The sequence below is a fragment of the Elaeis guineensis genome, chromosome 5 (genome assembly GCF_000442705.2).
Source record: "Elaeis guineensis isolate ETL-2024a chromosome 5, EG11, whole genome shotgun sequence".
NCBI lineage: Eukaryota > Viridiplantae > Streptophyta > Magnoliopsida > Arecales > Arecaceae > Elaeis > Elaeis guineensis.
In genome coordinates, this window is record NC_025997.2 from 16983742 (window position 1) to 17008973 (window position 25232).

General features: G+C 38.2%; 1 protein-coding gene across 2 annotated transcripts in view; it reads left to right on the forward strand.

Annotated features, from left to right (window-relative positions):
* LOC105045037 (uncharacterized) overlaps positions 1-20269 on the forward strand; it is a 36536-nt gene extending 16267 nt beyond the window's left edge. For both annotated transcript variants that reach the window (XM_073257669.1, XM_073257668.1), the window contains exons 9-24: positions 39-154; positions 293-396; positions 476-553; positions 757-835; positions 1660-1828; positions 2700-2770; positions 8019-8099; positions 8185-8255; positions 12167-12263; positions 12346-12405; positions 15529-15583; positions 15688-16088; positions 16157-18214; positions 18322-18891; positions 18987-19045; positions 19963-20269. In XM_073257669.1, coding sequence (XP_073113770.1) covers positions 39-154; positions 293-396; positions 476-553; positions 757-835; positions 1660-1828; positions 2700-2770; positions 8019-8099; positions 8185-8255; positions 12167-12263; positions 12346-12405; positions 15529-15583; positions 15688-16088; positions 16157-18214; positions 18322-18891; positions 18987-19045; positions 19963-20158 — 4265 coding nt within the window. In that variant the 3' untranslated portion in view covers positions 20159-20269. The remainder of the gene's footprint in view (positions 1-38; positions 155-292; positions 397-475; positions 554-756; positions 836-1659; positions 1829-2699; positions 2771-8018; positions 8100-8184; positions 8256-12166; positions 12264-12345; positions 12406-15528; positions 15584-15687; positions 16089-16156; positions 18215-18321; positions 18892-18986; positions 19046-19962) is intronic.
* The last annotated feature ends 4963 nt before the right edge of the window (positions 20270-25232 follow it).

Here is a 25232-nt window from a genome sequence, read left to right on the forward strand (position 1 = left end):
TGCTGAGATGTTACACATAATGATGAAATTGATGCCAGTAAAGAGCTCTGATCCTTCTCCTAGTACTGTTCAACAAAGTCATCAGATCTTATGTTGTGCATTCAATGCTAATGGAACTGTATTTGTCACTGGCAGCTCGGACACATATGCGAGGGTATGCTTAAATATGAATGTCAATAAGTTTGCAATGCTAATTTGGTTTTATCTTGGTTAATATTGGAATGAATACACAATATGGGGCTACTGAGTTCCTCGTGTAGTGAGACTTCATTTATGAGCCTAGTGGTTGCAGGTCTGGAATGCTTGTAAGAGCAACACTGATGATTCTGACCAACCAAATCATGAGATGGATCTTTTATCGGGTCATGAAAATGATGTTAATTATGTGCAATTCAGGTTAGTTGGCGGGGTCGGAAAGCATTTATTTTTCTGCTTATTTATATAGTCTGATCATGGTTGCTTTCTCTTGATTCAGTGGCTGTGCTGTGGCTTCTAGATCATCTACAGCTGATATTCTAAAGGAGGATAATATTCCAAAGTTCAAAAATTCCTGGTTACTTTCTCTCATTTTTGAGTCGCTGTCATTTAATCTACTTATTAGGCATGCATGTGGAAATATATGATAAACAATCCTGCCGAAATTGTGTGAAATACCTATGTAATCGGAAATCTGGTCAATTATTTCATGGTATCTTCCCTCCAATTTCTCTTCCTTTTCAGTCCTGTTTTCAACCTTGGAATATTTAACTTTTGTAGGTTTACCCATGACAACATTGTCACGTGCTCCCGTGATGGCAGTGCAATTATTTGGATTCCAAGATCCCGACGATCTCATGTGAGCACAATTTAACTCAGTAATGTTACTTCTTAGTTTCCTTATTATTCCTTCTAGTTGGATTAGTACGTTTGGTTTCACTATTAGTAGAAAAAAAGGAAACAGATATTCTTGTAGACATTTGAGCAGGACACCAGCTTTTTTTTCTTAGAGCATTTTATGTTTTGTAAGATTGAAACTTTTTTCCTGATTTGGCTTTTTCTTTTTCTGTCTATAAATCTTTTTTCTTGTAGAAGATAGCATTTAGCAGCCAGATCATGCTAATAGTAATCTGATTCATTCTACTATTGTTTCATCGTTGACATTCTGGTTTAATAATTTCTTTATATGATTGGACCTTTCCAATTTCAATTCTTGTTAATTCCTGGGAACTAGATCTATTAATTCATTGGTTGGTTATGCTTGTTAAGATCAAGGTTTTAAATCTCATGGGACGAGGCTGTCCCGATTTTTTCATGGAATAGGACGTGTTGCCATCCCATCCTGTCCTGATACTTGGGATAGAGGATGTCCCAAGATATCTCGATCGGGACATTGGGACGCTAGCGGGACGGTCTTGTCTCGACACATGGGATGGTATCCCATCCCGGTGTCCCGTGGGATGTCTCACTGAGACCTGAATCCTTAGATATTGTGCATTGATTAGAAATCGAAACTTTTGTTTTCCCTTAATTATATGCTTTCACCTGCTTGAAAGTGAGATCACTTATTATGACTTTTTCAGTATAGATGGCTTTTGCATTAGACAGAGATATCTAAAGGTTACATTTTCTATCTTTTGGATTTCCCATGCTATAAGATTTCAGTTTTTTCTTTAATCTTAGGGAAAAGTTGGGCGCTGGACACGTGCTTACCATCTTAAGGTTCCTCCTCCACCTATGCCTCCCCAACCTCCTCGTGGAGGTCCACGTCAGAGATTTCAGCCAACTCCTCGAGGTGTTAATATGATTGTGTGGAGCCTGGATAATCGCTTTGTGCTTGCTGCTATCATGGGTAAGTATGCTGTATTCTTTGTATGTGTCTTTAAGGGCTGAAAAGATGTTTCCAAGAGCATTTAAAACCTCATTCATTTATTGAATATTATTAGTTAAGCATGCATATTTGACTGCAAAGATGGGTCTAATGGCCTAACCAGTGCTCCAGCCTTCTAATAAATGGAAGATGGCCATGTTGTGAAAGATAATTATCTTATTCTATCAGAACCCTATAGTGATCATCTTATACAATCTACATAATTTAAATGACATCTAGTTTTTACATTGGTGTAATCTAATCCACTTTTCTTAGGGCTTCATGTTTGTCTTGGTGATTTTGATCCTAGATTGTGTGCTTTTTTTCCATCTTATATTTCTGTATCTTTTCCTTGTGGGATCAGGCAATTAGTGTCTTCATATTTTGATGCCATAGTGCATTTACAAATGGAAATAAGGAATGCACATCAGTCAGTTCAAGATGCATTTGTACCTATTCAACGGTGGGTAGTTTGATTTGTGGCAAACAATGGTTTTAAAGGGACTACTTCATGAGTCAAATCTTATGAGATATGCTCGTGTTTTCTAATTTAAGCTAGGAAAACCATGCACAAGAAATGAAACATCTTATTACATTCAATACTGTTGTGCTGATTTTGTGGTATTATATGGATCTGCCATCTGGATATATTTAATTGGATTTAAGGGGATTTAGGTGATATTGCTTTTCATGTTGCATTTCTATATTATCTATTGTGTTTGAGGACCTCTCCATTGATAAACATTCTTCAGTTATGTTCTTGGATTTTGTTTTCAATTACGAAGGCTTTAAAGAATTGCTTTGTTTCGTGGTTATCCTATATCATATTCTAACTGTATCATTGTTTCTGTAGACTGCAGAATATGTGTTTGGAATGCTTCTGATGGCAGTTTAGTTCATTCATTGATTGGCCATAGTGAATCAGTAAGTCTTTCAATATTGTAGTGCTTCATGTTGATATGTTTCTTAGCATTGTATCCAGTGATAGATATACCACCTGAATTCTTGTTAACAACACATTTACATTCTTATAGTGATATAGTCTTTCTGTTAGGTTAAGCCATTAGATCTCTTTTAGCCTCTTGCTCACATGCACGCATGCTTGGACATACACATACACCTTCATGCAGCACTCCGTGACATTGCCAACATTTGTCTGAATGTGACTTAAAGTTCGTATCAAACTCAAGCTCTTCTTTTCTTCCTTTTGTTTTTTCCTTCCCTTTTTTTGGGTTTTTTTTTTTTGGGGGGGGCGGGGGGCGGGTGGGGCTGCGGGGGGCCGAGTTGGTGATAATTTGGTAGTAAGCATGATTGCCTTGTTACACTGAAAGGGTTTTTACATTTTAGAAAGATTTATTAGTGGAGATTTGTCTTCAGGTGAATGATGGTTGCTTAATCTTCTTATCATGGGAGCATTTGAATGAGGCAGTTGTAGGGCTGCAAGTGGGCTCGGCCCCAGCCCGAAATATTTTTTCCAGCTTCAGGCCAGGCTTAGGTTCGAAAGTTTTTGAAAAATTCAGGCTCGAGCTCGACCCGAGCCCGGGCCCAAGTCGGTCGGAACCCAATTAGGCCAGTCCGATTTTTAGCCACATAGCCCGCACCAGCTTCTTCCCTCTTTTCAAAAAATATAAAAAAAAAAACTTCTAAGCCCATCGCCCAATCCCCAGCCCCTACTCTGGTGCTCCTCTCTGATGGACGAGGTCGCTCAAGCCTACTGGGTCTCCGATGACGACCGCCATCGACCACCACTGGGTCTTTGCTAAGGCCTATTGGGTTCCGAATTGTTCCATCCCTGGCAGTGGCTATTGCATGATGAGGACTAGATGAGCAGAAGGGAGCCTGGTTGGAGGTAGTGGCACCATCGAAGGAGGGGAAGGCGATCCAAGGGAGCCTAGTTGGAGGCGGTGGCACCGTCGGAGGAGGGGAAGGCGATCTAGGAGCGCGAGGAGGCGGCGTGTCCAGAGCCAGAGGAGCATTAGGGATACTGGTTGGAGGCCGCCGCTGCCCCACGGAAGGCCGTGGAGGAGGCAGCGGCCTGGAGGAGAAACCTCTGGAAGGGTTGTGACTCACGAGAAAAGGAGCTAGGTCCGCATCAACAAAGGTAAATCTCGGAGCATATGCACGGTGGATAGCTTACAATCGGGAATTTGTGAAATTCAAGGGGTAACATGGCGTGTTATTCATTGTAGGATTTGGGTCCTAATCGGGCTGGATTGCGGACCCAGGCCCGACTCCTAATCAGTCTGGACTTCGGGCCGAGCTCGGGCCCGGGCCGGGCCAAATGTATACCCGATCCCCACCTGTAAGACAAACGGGCTTTATAATTGAGCCCAAGCCCAGTCTGAACTATTTCGGGCCTAGCCCGATCGGGCCGGCTCGAGCCTAGTTCCAGCCCTAGGCAGTTGGCTTTCTACTTGATTGCACATTTTTTGGAGAGTGGGAGGGAGGATCTTTCCTCCCATAGTCTCTTCCATGACGAGGCAATAAAGTGAATTACTTTGTAATGATAGGGATAATGTCTCCAAGTGATTGTGTGGCTGCACGGCAAGCAGCTTAATGATGTGGGAATTGGGCATGTTCCATGAGCAGCTGCTGCTAATGATTCCCGCATTCTGATATTACATGTTGATGTAATGGCAACTGCATGTGATACTAGGATGATGGCACTGCATAATGACATGATGGCATGTGAGTTTCATGCAATATCATAGTAGCATGATCCAACTTTTTATGGTGGCATTTTCTCCAAGTTCTTAATCACCTATTTTTTTTTTTTAAGAAGACAAACGTCGTAGGATGATTGTGGCAATTGCCTGTTTTTGTGCTTTAGGAAATGATGCCACCTCTAGGTTGAATTTTGAGTTACCCCCTCATATAATTGTAATATGGAATATTGCAGGGAGATAATTTTGGGGGCTGGTAACTTTCTCACTAGCCATTTATCTTAGCACTCTTTGAGGTTCCCTGAAGCTGATGATAAAGTGAACAGTTTTGAAATGCAGCAAGTTTAAAATTACAGTGTTTCTTTTACATGCACCATGTATGCTATTTTCTGACATTTGGTGTAGTATATATTATATATTTATTTGAACATATCAATAGGCTGATTCCTTTGTGTCATAACTTTGAAAATTGTGAATCCAATGCGTGGATTTCAACTCTTAGGTCATATGAAGGTAGACTAAAGATATGAAGAATCTATCCCTAAAAATCAAGGATTCAAGTGCTGGTTTGGTGATGGTGGACCCAATAGCCTGCATGACTGCAAGGCCATTCAGGTAAAAAGAAACAAAAGAGAGCCTTTTTGGCTTAGTTCCAAGCAGTACCTTAGTTGTAGTAATCTGAGCTGAACCACCAAGGGTGAATACGTTGCTTATCTTAGGGTATTGAGGCATTGTTGTGCCCAATGAGGGCCCTGATCTATCACCATTCAGCTTGGTTGCCATGGACTGGCACCAACCAACATTGAATCTATAGGTTTGCCAAACCAGTATTGGGGCTCCCATCGACGGGTGACTGGCATGGTATAGTATTGGTTCAAACAGTGCTGTGCCGGGGCATACAGAAACAAGGAAAGAGAGGAGAGAGGGATGAAGTGAGGGAGAGGGGGGAAGGAGGGGATAGAGAGGGGGACAGGAGGCTTACCAGTGACGGTGTTGCGGCATCGAAGAGAGGGTAGTGAGCAACACCCTATGGAGAGAAAGATGGAGGGGGAGGCTTAGCGGTGATGGCACTGTAGCATTGAAGAGGGGGAGCAAGTGGTGCCCCCTCTTTTTTTTTTTTAATTTTTTGGTTGGGGGAGGGGGGGAGAGAGAGAGAGAGAGAGCTCTCAAATCATTGATTTTTGGAGGGGGTGCATGATATTATAACTGAGTTGACCCAAGTTGCTAAATCATCCCAACTTGGCATTGGTTTGATTTGGTATGGGCTGAACCACCTGGTTCGGGTTGGTTCAGCAATTGTTGATCTGTACCATATGCAGAAGCAATTATTTTGTGGCAAAAAATAGAAAAAAAAATGGTTAATTTAGATAGGTAATATATTATGCATGGGGTAATAATCTTTCCGTGTTTTCGTGAATTAACTTATCTTTACTGGATCCTACAAAATTACTGTTCCACAAACCCTGTTTTCTGCGTACAGTAAGAGCATTACAGTTTAGAATTCATATTCTTAATAAATCTGGAAAATTCTAGGTTCAGTGAGCACTTACAAGTTGCAGTACATGTGAGTTTAGTTTAGACTGATGAGGAAACTATTACAATATATGAGTGGATGGAGTTGTTGATTGGTGGTTCTGATCCTGGTGGGAGGAGGTAGTTGGGTGGATGGTTTGTGCTGCCACTTAGAAAGGTAATTTATGCAGGGTCTGTCTGAGAAAGATGTGATGGAAGTGGACATATATGACCTCACCAAAGAGGTTTTTGACTCTTTTACTCAAAAAGGAAAAAAATGTCATTGGCTTGTTGTCATACAAATAGTTGGGTGTATTGATACATGAGGGAGAAGAAAAATATTTTGGATATCATGTGAAGGATATGAAGAAAGAGATCCCCCACAAATATTACTGTAGTTCATGGCCGAGTCAGATTTCACTTGAATGTGATAACCTTGAAGGTTTTGCATTCTTTATAACGTGATAACCTTAACTAATGCATATTCAGTCTAATTATAACATGCATCCATCAGCCATTGGTCTTTAAAATTAAGAATCCAGCTATTTCATGTTTCTTGATGCTACTTGATTAGTTATACTCCGAGCCCAATTCCTTAAAATGAGAAGTATCCTCACATCTCTTCTTTTTGTTCCACCGTAGTCTTCATGGGTATATTTCTTTCAGCCTTCCACTTGTATTGGAGATTCCCTTTTCACCAAGATTGTCTCTGGCCTATGCTTAGATGGATAACATGTTTTATATGGTTATTCTCCGTGTGCTTGATCTTGCCATCTTGACTGGTTCTCTTTCACAGAAACTTTTTCCCCTTACCAGCCAATAATCTGACTCATTTTGTGTTATGCCACAGTTAATTATCAATTTTTCTCTTATGCTACAGTCTTCCTATGTGCTGTCATGTTTTCATGTCTCAGCAGTATGGTTCAAACAACATACTTTTCTGCACTTATTATTACTTTTTAAAAGCTTATTTTGCACTTCTGTTCAGAATGCAAAAATTAAACAACACGATATTGGCACCTCTAAGCATCCTTGGATTTTTTTTTTCCCCAGCAGGCAATATCTATATATGTTTGTCTTATTTTTATTAGATTGGAGATGCTGAAATATTATCTCGGGATATATTCATGACCATGGGTTTTGACTGGACGTCAGATATTTCCTGAGCAAGTCTACCAAAAACTTAATGATGCGTTTGTGGACCACATTAATGAAAATATTATCAGATTATAATTGATAACTAGCAAAGTAGCATTGTTGACGTAATTGTTCTATAGTGACATTGCTAAATGAAAGATAGTTGCGAGCTTGCTTTTTTATTTCTTATGAAAATGGAAACTTATAATAAGACCTAGCAGAAACTCTGTATTTCTTTACATATCGTTGCCATTTCATCTGTTGAATGATATTTATTGAAAGTCGGCTTCTTATACCTTTTGTCATGGCCTGATTTGGTTTTTGAAGGGGCTCCATCTCATATATATCTGAGCACTACACCATCGGTTCTTAAAAAAGCTGATACTAAAGTCTGTTCTACCAGCAAGCTTTTTCATGTGTAGACTGCAACTCTCTCTTGTTTCTTGTGTATCAATGAGAGTTTCAACCTTAATAAACTGTGTAACAGATTTGAATGGTAAATTTGCTAAATAGATGAGCACACACTTGGGATCCCATGAGTTCCTTAGTTTGATAATGACATCAACCATTTCTGATATGCAGCATCAGAAAAATGTTGGATTTAGCTTCACCCATCTGCTTTCCATATACTCCCTCAAAGCTTGCCAATTTTATGCACTTCAAAGAATGAATAGATCTTTACTGTATAAAAGCATTCTCCCACCTGTTTTCCCATCCTGACCCGGCGTAATTATTGTCTTCAACATGTGGATTACTTAAGTGCCAAAGTGACTGTTGATTAGTGCTCATTCTATAAGATGTGCTAAAGGAGATCTTGTTGAAAGATTTCATTCTTTTATGTTCCTTATTGTTTTTTACAGACATTTGTCTTGGATGTGCATCCTTTCAATCCTCGGATAGCTATGAGTGCTGGGTATGATGGAAAGACGATCATCTGGGATGTGAGTTTCTGAGATGGTCTTTCATATTATTGTGTAATTTCATAATTCTTCATGTGTTGAATCCCTTGCTAATTGTTCCTTTTAGATATGGGAGGGCACACCAGTACAGATCTATGAAACTGGACGCTTTAAGTTGGTTGATGGAAAGTTCTCTCCGTAAGTTAGCTGCATTATTTATATATATATATATATATATATTATCTTTGTTGATGAGAAGAACCTCATACATTCAAACATTTCATACTTGAATTGTTACTTGTAATGACTTCATTGGTATGTTTTATTTTAGTGTAAAATTTTGATTTTACCATAGCTTGCTTATTTGAATACTTTGTCATTCTTTCAACAAGTTGTGACTTATAGGAATTCGGAGCATCTCAAGATTAAGTTTGGAGTGAGTTTTTTTTTTGGGTTGCCCAGAATGAACCAGTGTGTGGCTTGCTGTATGGTGACAAACACATGAAGGAAGATGCAGTGCTAACATTGGACTGTCCCCAAAGATGAAGCCATATTTAGAATGATAACAGTGACTATCACATCCATTATTGCTTTTGAGATTATTTTCATGGAGGTCCTGTTTTGTCTTCCCTTCCTCTACCAAGCTATATATCATGATGACAAAAACAATCTTCAAATCCATAAGAGCTCTTTCAGTTGAATTCAGGCAGATGGCCTTATTTTTATATGGGCCCCGGTAATTGTACAATTTTCGTGATGAATGTGATCTTGACCCTTGTCACCCTATGGCTTAAGTTCCAAATTTAGGACATAAAAGCCTATTCGAGTTCATTTTCTTTGATTACCTATACTTGAAGACAACTCCCTTGGTATGATTGGTTTGTTCCAGGAAGTGGATTTGTCCAGTTTGATGGATCAATTAAGTATAGAAGTTTTATTGCCTTCAAAAATAAAACACTCATTACTTAGGAACAATAGTAGTCTAGACGATTCTTTTTTTCTTTTCTTTCTTATGTTTCATGATATACTGGGTTTCTGAATTTCTTAGAAATAATTTTGTATTTAGAATCATCTGTCTCTCAACAGCCTCTTACTTGCTGAGTACTGATCAAATCATGCTGTCCATAAAACCAGTTGGAGATTTTTGTGGGTTAATATTCTTGGGACCTTAGTGTACTTAATAATGATCTTTCAACACTCGCCTGTTTTTCTTGAAGAGTACCTAAATCCCTTTGCTTGGAGGGTTCTTCTTTCCATAAGGTTGTCTGCTCTGGCTGTCCATAAAAACATTTAGATTTTTGTGGGCTAATAATATTGGGAATTTAGTGTGCTTGATAATGATCTTTCTACCTTTGTCTGTTTTCTTGAAGAGTACCTGAATCCTTTTGCCTGGATGGTTCTTTATATTAGGTTTTCTATCCACCTTCTCATAAGCTGAATCTTTGGTCATCAGCATTCATCTACTAACCTTTATTTCCTGTTACAAGTTACAACAGCAATAGAGATGGATAAGTATGTAATGACATTCAGAACCCATACTCATTTTCTGTTATTGTGAGTGGCCGCGATGTCGCGTTATGGTAGTGGTCATGGCATTAGAGACACTCCAAGGATCTGAAGTTCTTTGCATCTCTTGCATTCTCCTTGTGTTTCTTGTCAAAATATATCCTATTTTTTCTTTCAAAACTTTGCCCGTCTGTAAAAACAATATGGAAGATGATTTATACTATTTATAATGATAATTTTAATGCATATAGCCTCTCAAAACTGGAAGATAATCATTTTTTGGTGTTCAGGTTCCATTGGCATTATTTTACTTTTTTTGCTCAACATGTATTTTCAATAACTTTTTAATTTTGTCTACCCACATGCATAATACACTGACAAACACAAGTTGCCAGCATCTTTGTTGAGTGAAGGTATCATTCTCACACACACAATCCATAGTTCAATAACTCTCATCAATTTAGATCTCCATGGTCATTTTTTGTGTGATTTGTATAAGGTTAAATCCTATGCTTGAGCATGGATACATATGTCATAATTAACAGAAAAGAAGAGATATAATAACCAGCGTTATTAAAGGCGCTAGATGCAAGGGCCATCGCCTCTATACTCCCTAGGCGAGGCGACAGCCCTCAGGCGCATGCCTTTTCATTGTTCAGATGTGCAATGAGGTGCCCAAGAGGCATAGGATTCCAGCAAGTATTAATTTTTAGTTTCTAAGAAATAGGAAATGTTAGTTATGGTACATAGAAAAGGTTAATTATACTAAATAGAGATTAGAAAGGCATCATTGAAAGTCAAACGGACTTTAAAAACCTACATGAGGCTCTTGGAATAGCCTAAAAAAATCAGAAGGCAAAAGCCGAAGCATCTCCATCAGACTCCATCTCGTCTCGTTGCATAAGAACTACCTCCATCTCATCTCATTGCCTAACACCATGTAAGTCATCTCTCCTCCAATCCTCCTCCTCCTCTTCTTCTTACTTTTCTTCTTCTTCTGACATGCTCTGTTGTGCTCTATTTTTTGACCAGAAAACAGAGCATAATAGAGTACATTAGTTTGCTTCCTAACCTTTTAGTCTTGTTATTCTTCTTCTTCTCCTTCTTCTTTTTCTTCTTCTTACACTATTCTCCATTCTGCTACAGTGAAAAAAGCATTAAACAGAGAAAACATCATTAATCGGGCATTGATGCATCGATATAGTAGACAAAATCACATAACCTTATATCATTAAAAGATATTGATGATTGCAATGAGTGGTTGACTGGAAGAATGAAGTGTGTTCATACAGATGGGAATGATGAACAAGAACAAGTATCGAGTGATAGTGATGATGGTTTGACGTGGGATCTTGTTGCTGAAGCTTCTGGAGCCTATGAGTCTGCTTATTGTACTAGAGTTAGTGTGAAAACATTTTTTAAAGAGGGAGCTTCAGCTTTATTATCAAGGTCAAAGTCTAGTAGACTATCCCAAGTGCAGCTTGTAGATGAATCAGAGGAGGAGACAGATGATGAGTATGAGAAAGATATTGGAGAAGAACAAGAAGAAAATGATGAAGCTGGTTGCTTGATGATAATGATGATGAGGATTAGCCAATAAGAAATTTAGAAAGCACTTATTTGATTATTTTTGGATTAGAGCTAGTTTTTACATGCTGGACTTCTTGCCTATAGCTAGATCTTTTTCTGTTTGTTACTTTAATAATAGGGTGCTACTTTTTACTTGCTTGAATTCTTGCCTATAGTAGTTTTTTGTTTTTCTGTTTTTGGGGCCTGACTTCTCTCAGGCGCATGCCTGTGCCTTGCGCTTAGGCTCTAGGGACCCCTTGCGCCTAAAGCCTTTAACAACATTGATAATAACTACGATAGGAGAAAAGGGTAACATGATGATGATTTGTCAATTATTTTGGAGAGAAGTGAAGATGTTATGGAAACTTCCTGCAGCTGTTACATGTTTTTTTTGGGGTATAATTTTAGTTGTTGTAGTCATCTGTGATTTGACCTCCCCCAACCATCATATAGATGCTTCTTCGAGCTTAAATGTTGAACTAGATATTCATATATAAAATTACCATTTTTTGGGGTATAATTTTAGTTAGTTGTTGCAGTCATCTGTGATCTGACCTCCCTCAACCATCATATAGATGCTTATTCGAGCTTAAATGTTGAACTAGATATTCATATATAAAATTACTATCCTTTCATCAGTTATCAGTAATTAAAGCTTGAGCCATCATTAAAGTTCAGTTAAATGAATCGGGAAGTTAATGGTGCAATATTTGTTGAGTAGTCTAGTTGCAATTGCTTTGTATTTTTATATGTTAATTAGATTTATTAAGTACTGAATTTGTCCTGTAATGACTGGTTTAGTGGTCAGCAGAAAGAGAAGTGCTCTTGGTTCCCTTTGGTTTATTTCGAACATTGGATTTAAATTATTTAATTTTATTTTTCATTTGCTTTTCTGGTGTTACGTCAGCCATTTTGTTGTGGAATAAATATGTTAATATCAATTTAATTATTGCGGGCAGTCTCATAATCAGTTATTTTAACATATGCTGCTTAATTGTGAGGTTTGACTTTTGTCCTTTTCTATTTTAACCCAGGGATGGGACATCAATTGTTCTCTCAGATGAAGTTGGACAAATATTTATAATCGCCACTGGGCAAGGGGAGTCTCAGAAGGATGCGAAATACGATCAGGTATAAACATGATATCAGCTGATATATTCTTTTAGTATCATGCATGCAAGACTATGGTACTCATTATCTTCTGTTGTTACAGTTTTTCCTTGGAGATTATCGCCCCCTTATCCAAGATACTCATGGAAATGTTTTAGATCAGGTTTGTTAGCATTATTATGTTTCTCAATATAAATTTGCAGGATTTTTAATTAGATATATCTCTCATTATATAGATATAGAAACATTTTCTTTGGGTCATATGAGTATTGTGGCCTCAAAGTGATAAATTTCTAATCTACCATAGAGTCGATGTTGATATTAGGTTGTGTTTGCATTTGCATGAAATTTTGAAGGTGATAAAAGATACTTTATTTCTTGAAAATTTACATTGACTTCGGTGAAATTTTAAGGAACATTTAGATTAATAAAGTAAAATATCAATCCAAAAAAATATTCTTTTGAAGTCAGATTTTCTTGCATACTAGAGCTCTTCTCTTTGCTGATTTGTATGCTGACTTAGTTGTATATTATCTGTATCTAAAATATTGATTTGATGAAATATCTATATTACATTTCAATTGCTTTTTCTTTCCATTTTATGCCTATTTTAAAATTAATGAAGGTTGTGTCTCTGCATAACAGAACTGGTTGATGCTATTTACCATCCTTCTCCTTGTTTTAACCACAGTCAAACTCTTATTTGGTGACCATAAGTAGGCCAAAGCTCATCCTGTGAACTTCCATCACCAGATACTTTAATCTTCTTTTTCAATATTTTTTTGCATCTATAATTCCTCATCACCTAACCAACCCAATCTAGGTCAGAGCCCTCCATCCTATTTCCATTTATTCTATAAATATGTTTGCAGATTTTGATTCTTGTTGTTTGAGAGTAAGAAAATGACTGCAGAACCGGCGGACATTACTTTATTTCTAGAATTGAATGTGCTGATTGATCAGATGTTCCTTATAACATTGCACATGATATTTCCATTGCTGTTATTAGAATTTATAACTATAAACTAGTGTTATTTTGATTAGGATCTCTATTATTGTTATTGGGATTTCAAACAGGAAGTGGATATGAGCATCTGGTATGTAGGGGATTAAAAAATTTATCCTCCAGGGCAAGGTATTGGCATTATCACCAATAGAGAAAATTTCAAAATTTACGTGACAAAAATATATGGATTATAGGTTTATATGCTTATCTTTGTTAAAGAAGTACAACAGATACCTTATGTTTAAGATAATAGAGGGTTTTCATCATACTTGCCAGTAATTCAAGAAAGATATATTTTGAAACAGAAAAAAAATCCATGGTAACCAATCTCATAAAAATCATCAATTTCCAATGATCTTTGTGTTAATCTCATACTTAAATCTGCCTAACATAAAGAAATATATGAAAAGGGTTAATGACATACAATGCTACAACATTGCATATAAAAAATATAAAAATACAATGCAATAGCATTGGATTACTTAGGGTCTTATGAACAAACATATGAAAAGGGAATTAAATATTAGAACTAATTTTGTAATATAAAACAAAACAACTATCTGAAGAAAACATGATTATATAGGTAAACTTATTTACCTTTTCTCTTTTTGCTTTGAAACTAGAGCCATCTCTCTCTCTCTCTCTCTCTCTCTCTCTCTCTCTCTCTCTCTCACAGGTACTCTTCCCCTTCTTTCTGGCTGATGCACCTCCACCCTTTCTCTTGATTAGTGCCCAATTTTTTGCTCTCTTTCTCTCTCTCTCAATTACTCTACTTTCCCCTTCTTTTGCATTGGTGCACCTCCATTCTCTCTCATGATTAGCGTCCAACTCTTTTTACTCTCTCTCTCTCCTTCCCCACTCTATCATTTGCCACACCCCTTATACTGGTCCAATCCTCTTTCTTGATTAGCACCCAACATTCAACTACCAAAACTCTTTGCTAATTTGGTTTCTCTCTCTTTTTTTTTTTTTTATTCGAAGGAGTCTTGTGATTGGCCACTGGATGAGATTGACGTGTAAAAGAAGTGATGAGAAGCAAGAAAATTGGCTGCATGAAAGGGCATCATGGGTCATATCTGAAAATAGAAAATAGAGGGTGCTCACATGTCAGCTCCTTGGGGGCCGTGGTGCCTCCTGGCTCTGTCCCTGCATCTTGATAATTGTTCGAGTTCACCTGGTTTGTGATAGCAAGTATTGCCTCCCCTGAATTGATGCATTAGATCACAGGGTTTTCCTGTGTTAGGAGGCTCATAGCTGTGCAAGGAAGATGAGAGAGAGAGAGAGAGAGAGAGAGAGAGAGAGTCATCATGGGATGTGCTATAGGAGCTGCGCTGGTGTTATAATGTTTTATTCTTTATTATTTTTTTATTTTTTAGGATTATGATGTTATGGTCTTCTTTTGCTGGTCCAAACCTAAATGAGTCTGTCTTTTCTTGAGAGATACAGTTTGCCTTAGTTTTTATCTTTTTGATGAAACACTGGAGACATCTGCTAAATAGGTTGCTCCATTATTTATCCGCTATCCTACGTTATAATGACTATTAGGCTAAAAATATCCCAGTCATCAATAATTTTTACTGCAATTTGTGTGCTGGATGATTGGGATACTTAGTCTTATTAACTAAGAAAATTTTCTTTTCTTTCTCAAGAAAAGAGGAACTGGTTTGAGTATGGATCAAAAGAATGAGGTTTCAATGACAGGCTGGTGGCTTTGGGTTTAAATTTTAACCTAGAAGCTAGCTAACTTTAAAGTTGATCCGCCTAAACCAGATATCTTAGGTTGATTGTTTGAATTTTTTGGATCATATTATGATTTTTTAGAAATTAAAAAAGGTTTCTTTGTTTTGGATTTAAATTAACTTCAAAATCTATATTGTGATGACTTGTTCCTCCTTGTTGTTTGGCTATGTTGTTTAGAGGTTCTAAGTGCAGAATCCATTGCAATATGTTTGGTATTCAGAGGTAATCACGTAGTTCAACTTTATCATTGAAGTTGACAGAAACGACAGGCTGCTTATGACTTTTCAAATGACTTGCAAAATATACATACTGTTTTCAATGTTTTCTTCTCTCTCTCTCTCTCTCTCTCTCTCTCTCTCTCTCTCTCTCTCTCTCTCTCTTCCAATGGAACTCATCATTCTTTGAATGTTTTACAAGGGCAAGTTGTGCACCTTCATCATGGCCATAGTGGGCTTAAATTTGATGTTAATGAGTTTGTGTTGTTGTTTCTATGGATTGTTCTCATTGTATTTCCTCAAAGTTTTGCTGTATTTGCTTCAGGAGACTCAGCTTGCACCATATCGAAGGAATGTTCAGGATCTCCTTTGCGATTCAAGTATGCACTTGCTTCTATATTTATCAGGCGATCAGAAGCTACTTGTATATCTAATGGTTTTCAAGATATACTTAATTTGTGACGATTTAATTGCACAATGCCAGGCATGATCCCATACCCTGAACCTTACCAGAGCATGTACCAGCAGCGTCGGTTGGGAACCCTGGGTATTGAGTGGCGTCCTCCTTCAGTAAAATTTGCGGTTGGCCCAAGTTACAATGTCAACACTGGTGATTATCAAATGCTGCCAATTGTAGACCTGGATAGGTGGAATGAGCCATTACCAGAATTTGTAGATGTCATTGACTGGGAACCAGAAAATGAAGTACAAAGTGATGATACTGATTCTGAGTACAATGTTGCTGATGAATATTCAAGTGAAGGGGAGCGTGAAAGTCTAAGCAGCAGTTCCTCAGGAGAGCCTGTGTGCAGTGCAGATGACAGTGGAGTTGACCATAATAATGAGAGCCGCCGGAGATCTAAAAGGAAGAAGCACAAGTCAGAAGTAAGAAATACTACACACAATTTATTTTCGTGTTTGCTCCAATTTAAATTTGGCTTTTTGTTTGACAGGCTGAGTTCACTACTTCTTCTGGGAGGCGAATTAAGAAAAGGAACTTGGATGAGCGCGATGGCACTACTCTATCAAGGACTCATAGACCACGGAGGTCAAGAAATGGACGATTGGCTTCAAGGAAAAAATCATCTAAATCAAAGTCATTGCGGCCTCAAAGACGTGCTGCGCGCAATGCTCTCAATTTATTTTCTAAAATAACTGGAGCTTCGACAGACGGAGAAGATGAAGATGACTCGGAGAGCAGTACCTCAGAAAGTGATTCGTTGCTTCCAGATTCGAACACTCAAAGTGTCGAGTCTGACAAGTCAATGCAGAATAAGCAGATAAAACATGCAAGGGAGAAGGAAGTCTCCAGAGATGAGTATGAAGATGTTGCAAAACCTTCCCCTATTGAATCGCAAGCAAACACTGGAAGTAGGAGGAGATTAGTCTTGAAGTTGCCACGTCGTGATGCAAAAGCCATTTTGTCTTCTGAAAGAACAAGAGTTGAATGTGATGAGCAGGATGGTCTTGTTAAGTCATTGGCTAAAGCAAATTCTGGTTTAGGTAACTCTAATAGAACATACAAGCCAGCACATATTTCCAGTAACACAGCTGATGATATCAGAGAAATAGGGCTAACTGAAAAGTCAGATAAGCCAAACTTGTCTGCAGGTTACCAGGGTAGCACAATCAAATGGGGAGAAGTAAAGTTGCGCTCTTCTAAGCGTCTGAGATTGGGTGATGCTTCAGTGACAGATACATGGCCTGCACGTAATGCATTTCCAGGTGGTCCTAGCATCATTGGAAGTGACACTCATGGGCATCTCAAATCAGAGGATGAGTATGGAACATCCTCCAACTCTAGGATCCAAGCTTATGGAAACAGTCTTGACAGAATGGGATACAAAGATAAAGCACAAGTTGAAGATGGTGTTTCCCAAGGATTGGGCGGTGCAGGAGTTGAAGAGCTTTCTTCTGATAGCAGGGAAAAGTCTTTGATACCTGCACAGTTATCACCATATATTGATCAACAGAACAAGTTCACAATCAGAGTCACATGTAATGGCAACATAACTGAGTCAACGACACGCATGGATGATGAATACCGAGAGAGCCCTCAGAACAGTGAATCGAAGGGTATTGATGTGCTGCTAAAAGGATCTGAAGTGTTGAATGATAATAAAAATGGTTATTTATTTAGCAGTGAGAACAACGCTGACCATGATCAAGTGGAGAAAAATGCTCAGCCCAGCTGTCTTAGGCTAAGGATCAGATCAAGAGAACTAGCTAAGGAAACCGGCAATTCATTTTCCAAGTTAAAATCTGTTGCAGTTGAAGATTGGAGGAGCTCTGACTGTGAATTAATGTCTGACAGTCCAACACCAAATGAACAAAATGTAGTTTCTGTGGTGCATGAAGAGGATGAGGGTACTAGTGGACAGAGTCTAGAGCATGGTGCATGGAATAATGCACCAGAAAGCTTGGAGATGTGGGCAAATAAAAATGGTGCGCCATCCATTTCACATGATTCAAAGCAGTTGCAAGCAGAGTCCCATGGTAAGATGTATAATGCTGTGTATAAAAGGTCAAAGTCATCCAGGTGTAGGAAGAATTCCGATGGTGATTTCCATGGAGTGGATGAAAGCACATCAAATTGCAACAACCAAACTGGAAAGATGAAAGCGGATCTCAATGATGATGTGGCTGATGGTGTCCGTCAAAGAAGATCCATGGGCACGAGGGCAAGCACAAACGAGGTTACACCTAAGGCAGGTAGTTTCCAAGTGAAACAAGGACATGGTTCTTTAGAAACATCCAGAAGTGGAGGAAGGTTGATATTAAATGGTGGCGATCAACTTCTATCTGATGAATGGAAGTCAACTTCACATATGACTGTTGGTTTACGGTCAGCTAGAAACAGAAGAGAAAATTATAGCTCTCGTGTCCCAAGACCTTTAGATAAGCGAAAATACCAACCATTACGGAAACTTTCATGGCTGATGTTGTTAGAGCATGAGGAGAGCTATCGATATATTCCGCAACAAGGTGATGAAGTTGCATACTTGAGACAGGTAATTGTTGTTTGTAATTTGGTGCAATATGATCTTTGCAAGTATTAAAATTTAAAATATATATCTAAGTTACCATCATCTATTTATGTTTGTAACTTCTATTTCAGGGCCATGAAGAATATATCAAAACTTCTCGTTCGCATGAAGCAGGGCCTTGGAAGTTGATCAAAAGCCTAAAAGCTGTAGAATTTTGCAAAGTTCAAGGCCTTGATTACTCTACTCTTCCTGGATCTGGGGAGAGCTGCTGCAAACTTACACTTGAATTTATCGATCCTTCTTCCAGTGGATTTGGTAAAGCCTTCAAAGTCACTTTGCCTGAGCTTGTTGCTTTTCCTGACTTCCTTGTGGAAAGGACACGTTATGATGCTGCCATTGAGAGAAACTGGACACACAGAGACAAGTGTCAGGTGTGGTGGAGGAATGAGGATGGAGATGGTGGGAGTTGGTGGGAGGGTCGGATTTTGGCAGTAAAGCCTAAATCTTTGGACTTTCTGGAGAGTCCATGGGAGAGATATGTTATTCAGTACAGAAGTGATTCCTCTGGCCAGCATTTACATAGTCCATGGGAACTTCATGATGCTGATAGCCAGTGGGAGCATCCCCATATTGATGACATGGCCAGGAGCCGGTTGTTATCAAGTATTGCCAAGATAGAACAAACCTCAATCAGAAATCAGGTGAACCAGATGTGCATTGTAGCTTCTTTTCTTTTCTTTTTTTTGACTTGGTATATGGATCTTATTTTATTTTATTTCCCTTGCCGTTCTTTCAGGACTGCTATGGTATTCAAAAATTGAATCAGGTAGCACAGAAGTCTGATTTTCTAAACAGGTACTACTATATGTTTCCTTTTTTTGGCAATGATTTTATAGTTAGTTGTGCAGTTTGTGATGCTATTAACTGCAGAAGTGAGGGATCAAACTTCTATTTGTTAATGCTTGTATTGACTAGGTTATTATAGTTCCGGCTGTAAAGTATATGTAGTTATCGTCATTTGTCATCGTTATCATTTTTCTGATTTGAGGGGATAATGCTTGCTGAGCTTCAGAGAACTGAATGAATGTGGGGCCTCATGCGGGGGCATAATTTGACCATGGTAAAGATGAGGTTGTTATGGTTGTGCATGTTCTATTTGGCTGGTTGAGTAGTCAGATGAATTAGTGTGGGTGTTTTCTTTTGTTGTGTGCATGTTGTAGTAACTAGCTAGCTTCGGGAAAGTAGGGAAGTAAAAAGTGATAAGACCCTGAAATGATTGTCACTTGTGAATCATCCACCATGGGTGAAAACTTGGATAGAAATGGTAGGTGTTGAAAGAAGCATGTCGTGTTAAGGAATATGTTTTCTACAGTAGAATCTTACAGGACTCAGAATTAAAAGATGGATGGAAGATGGCTTTTGTAACTGTCGTTATCATTTTTGCCTAAAAACCAGTATGTTTGGAAAACCACTTGCCATTCATGAATATGTTACCTGAGGTGCTTTAAGCTTCCATGCAGAAGATATAACTAGAGAGGGAGGGAGGCATGTCCAGATGATGGAGATATATATATATATATATATATATATATATATATATATATATATATATATATATATATATATATATATATATATAAATTCCCTTTCCATTTTTGCTAGAAATTTGGATAATTGAAATGTGTATATATATATATATATTTTAATTCCCTTTCCATTTTTGCTAGAAATTTGGATAATTGAAATGTTTTGGTTGCATATTTTGCCTGCAGGTTCCCTGTTCCACTGTCCCTTGAGGTAATCAAGAGGAGACTAGAAAACAATTACTATCGCACTTTGGAGGCAGTGAAGCATGATGCGTCAGTTATGCTTTCAAATGCCGAGTCCTACTTTGGCAAAAGTGCAGAGATGACAATGAAGATGAGACGACTGTCTGATTGGATCACACGCACGTTTTCATTATTGTAGGACATGGAACAATTTTGTAGAAGGATGATTGTTTCTGATGAGGTCTAAGCTGCTGCTTTTCTGTAGATAACTCTTTTTTAACTTATAGTTTCACATGCCAGCAGTTATTTACCCATTGATCGATTTTTTTTTTTTTGGGAGAAATTAGTTACATTTGGGAAGATTGTTATGAGGGCCCTTTTGGAGGAGAGGATGGAGAGAGAGAGAGAGAGAGAGATGGTACAGGGAAACGACCCACCAGATTCATTTATGTATAGACCCATTTCCATTTCCAATAAAGAGAAGAAAGTAAAGCTTGTTATTTTTCCCATGTAGCTTTCTCTTCAGCACTCTGATGCTTTAAGTGCGCGGTGTTCTTTTCTTTCCGTACTCGGAGTCTCGTTGAAGGGCATTAATGTGTATCGTAATTAGACGAATATGTGGTTTCATTGCTCAATTTGTTTTCATATGTGTCAACAAGCCATCTCAAGTTCCATATTTTATATTTCTAAAGCACTAGTTTCGCTTTCTAGTTAAATTATTCTTTTGCCTTTTGTGTCCCCAAAAAGGTTTATATTCTTGCTGCTATTAATGGGTTTTTCATTTTAGCATGACAATGAAGGTGTGTCTGTGTTAATTTCTGCCTTCGTCGTTAAGGCGAGTTCTAGCAACTGCAGGGCTGAACCTTCTTCTTTGATGTTATCTACGAACTTACCAGTAAAATCTAGCGGACATTAATTAGTAAAAGTGTTGAAACAATTTGCTGGACTCTTAGATGTATGATATTGGAAATCTGAAAGTAGATACCTGTATTTGGAAAGTTAATATTTTGTTTTGAGATCTATGGCACTTTTAGACTTTGGGTTCTGCCTGCCTAGTTCTTTAGAGATGTCAGGGCCGTTATCCTAATCGGTAAATGAGAAGGTGAAAATCAACGTGGTCCAAGAAAAAAGAATAAGATGAATTTTGCATGTTTATCACAAGGTAAACAGTACTGTAGGTTGGATCATGTTACTCAGCACATTGACGAAGCTTTTTGGTTTTTGATATTTTAGTTTTGTCACTGCTCATTTAGGATTTTTTTTTTTTGATCTTTTTTGTTGTATTTATATTAGAATTATATAGATGCTTCATCTTATCAAATATATATATATATATATATATATATATATATAAGTTTCAAGTTTGTTTGCTATAGGGCACATCTTGTTTAAAAATTCATCCAAGCGATTAGGTGTACAATAATTAGATTGAATTTTAGGAAATAGCAATAATGCATAATAATTAAAAAATAGAAAGAAATGTGAAGTTTAAATATAAAATGAAGTATGTGAAATACCAAAACAAAGAATCAACTAAAAAAGAAATCTAAACGTATTTCTTACGAGAAGTGCAATGCATTCTAAAAAATAAAAAAAGATGAGGGATGTAAAATAAAAAAAAAGCTTTCTAAAGAGTTAAAATTTATAAAATATAGAAAATAATTAAAAAATAATAATGGTCTCATAGAAAAAAGAGAAATCTGATGAGATCCAATACTTATTAATCAACTTGATAAACCATATCTCATGACTCCCTCTAACATTTATAGAAAACTTTCAAGTTAGAAGACTTTAAGAGTGAAGTGGAGAGTTGGTGAAAGAAGATCTCTAGGAATTACTATGGCTAATACTCAATCACTAATTGGGTTGAATTAGTAATCTGAAGTATCTCTTTAATAGTTTGGTCGGATATCAACCACCTTCAAGGATGTCAAGATACTTTTAATTCAAGGTTGAGTTAGTACATATTGCTAATTTATCTTTTTTACTCGAAGAGGAGTAAAGTTCAAATTGGGAGGTGCGATCAATATATGAATTATAATATTAAAAGTATTAAATATTATATTATTTAATCTTTATTAATTAAATTTTGATGCTTCTTAGTCTCTTCTGTAGGTAATTAGGAGATTGAGTTGAAGTCCAAGTAATGCCCAAAATCAAGCCTAACTCAAAGTCAAAATAAAGTTCAAAAGGAAATCCATAATATGGTCTATGGTGGATCAGGTCTTCACGTGATTCATAGCAATCCATAGGTTCATGGAGGTCTATGGCTCATAAGAAAGCAAAGTGGTGGTGTGGTGCATAAAGTAGAGGAGATCCACACTAGGTTGTGTGCATGCAATGGGCATGATGTGGAGCACGTAAGGGCTTAAAAGAGGAGGGGACCCACACGATGGACATCCTGGTATAACTGGGAGCATGGAGCTATGCATGGGATGCACGGTGGATCCATGTGCTGTGCAAGGAATGGATGTTGGGCGCGGCTTGGCTTGGGCATGCTTGCAGAGGCAAAAATAAAGGAGGGCTGGCTCATGAAAATAGGAACTCAGTGGTTTGGGAAGCATTTGGACGTGAACGTGTGGGACCAAGCAAGTAGGCACGATTTGAATCCGCTGGGTGTTTTGGCAGGCTTCTGTTGCAAACCAAAGTGGGTGGCATACGTTTCAAACGAGGAAGCTTCACGTGGGCTTCAAATGAACGTGCTTAATGTGCGTGGAAGCTGGCGAGCAGGGGTGAACACAAAAGCGAAAACTAGTGAGCACACGTGGATTCAAAAGTGCTAGCTTCACGTGGATGTGCAGCGGACCGACGGTTTAAATGCATTGGTTCATACGAAAAAAAAGCACAGGCTGTTGGATGCGAAGCGATAAGATGAAACGGGCAGAACAAACACGATAGGTTGTTGGATGCGATACGGAACAAATACGTGGTATGAAGTTTATAAAAAAAAAAGACCGCAGAGGATTGAAAGGGGGATTTTTTCAGGCCACAAACCGGCGATCTTTTTTTTTCCACCTAAAACCATTTTCATACTTCATCTAGCCTAACCATCCAAACACCCAAATTCATTTTGCTGCTGCCCAGAAGTCTTCTTAATCCCAAGATATCAGCGAGCAAAAATTTAACGACCGGTTAAATTTTTCAATTCTCAAAAAATTTTTGAAGTGTAATAAGCAGTATTTTTATTATTTTATTTATTTTTATACTTCTTCTTTTTATAAAACAAAAGATCCGTTATTAAATGTCTATTTTTTATTCTCTTTTTAGTTACCTTGTATGCATCTTATCTTGACTAACCTATACTGTAGAGGAACGGGTCGTGATCTAATAGGTATGAACCGTGTTCCCACCAGATAGGTTATATCTTGATAGGTGACATATAGACTCATTGCATCGAAGGAGGGTATTAACTGTCTGTTAGGTAACCAGGTGAAATTCCGAGACATCTTCCTAATTCTTGGACTACTTCTTGATAGCATTTGATTTACTTTGACTTTTGTTAGCATTATTTTAGTCAATCAATTAATTTCAATCATTCTTTAATTCTAGTACTTGAACGTAACTCAACCCACGATCCTCGTGGATACGAATTTGACTCACACTATCTATATAGTTGAGGTCAGTAATTTATCTTTGATCATCTCACGGCAAGGCGAATCATTACCTCTCATTTCTCAAATGGCCAAGGTTTTAAAATCAGCTCATCCTATGAATGAGAGGCTTTTTGAGGGTTCTTTTATAGGGTTATCCCTCATTTTTTGATCCTTTGAGGTCTTTGACCCAGATTATTGGAGATGATGTTTTAGGACTTCCAAGGATCCTCTTATGGAGTCACATCTCGCTTCTCGAATGATTAAGATTTTTAGCTCAACTTATCTTTGGGATGAGAGATTATCCAAAAGTCCTCTTATGGGGTTACCTCTCGCTTCTTGGTTGTTCCAAATCTTCAATCCAGATCATCATGGATAAGATTTTGAAGCTTTCTATAGTCCTCTTATGAGATTACTCCTCGCTTCTCACACAGTCAAAATTTTTAGCTCAACTTATCTTCGGAACAAGGGGCTATCTGAGGGTCTTCTTATGGGGTTATCCCTCTCTTTTTGGTTGTCCGAGGTCTTCGATCCAACTCTTATGAATGAGGTTTGGTCGGGTCGTTTGCTTAGGTCAGCTTCACATCTTGGCCTTCTAAGGTCAGCTTTGTTAGATTGGCCTCTTCAGGTCGGCTTTCCACCTCGACCTTCTCTAGTTTGCTTTATCATGTCAGCTTTCTATCTTGACCTTTTTAGGTTGGCTTTGCTAGGTTAGCCTTGTCGGGTTGGCTCTCTCATGACCTCAACCTTCTGATGACCTCGACCTGAGTCTTCATCTCATCCTCCACCTTGGGCTCATCTTAGCCTTGGGTCATCTCGATGTCAGGCTTGGGCTTTACTTCAGCCTCGATTTTAGTCTTCACCTCAATCTCAACCTTGAGTGCTCATAGATCTATGGACCTACAAAGAAAGAAAGAAAATAAAATAAGAGATGAGGGCTTGGGAGCCTCTCACCATGAGAGTTTTTGAGTTGTGTGAGTCTATCTCTCTTAGAGCCTATCCTCTTGGTTGGTATTGTCGAGCTTTTTGATATGCCACCGAACTGCCCTCAGTGATGGTGTTTATTACCTCGATAGTAGATTGATTTTTCATAGGTTATTCTTGCCGAGGTGGTTTAGGTAGATGAGGTAATTCAGGCAAAGCTTCATGTTGCTCTCTCTGATGCCTCAGGAATTTGTTTAATTGTCTACACCGAATGAACTCCTCAATCTCATCTTGCAGCTAGATCACATCGAATCGATGAGACCCACATCCTCCTTGCTCTTGATAGCTTCTCCTTTATCTCTATTATTATCTGAGGTGAGGTGGTGATGGTCGAGATGCCTTCCGAGGTGCCTGCGTTAGCCTGCTATATTGCTTGAATTGCCGCAGCAAGAGTTTGCACCTACTAAATGAGTATGTCAAATTGGTCGGAGGTCATCCCAATGATGGGCTGTGAGGAAGGCGGCACTTCTGGTTGTTGAACTGGCACCTTGATGTTGGCAGAGACCTCAACGGTCAGACATTGCATCTTGACTAGCCATAAGCTAGTGGCGTTTGAACAATACAATGAGGTTCCTTTGCGCAGGGCCATGATTTTTGGTTTTTTGCTTCTTCCCAAGTGTGGGCTGAGAACCTTTCCTCTAGCGTCAATCTATTGTCGTTAGTCTTTTGATCGAGATTGGATCAATCGGAGAAGAGATG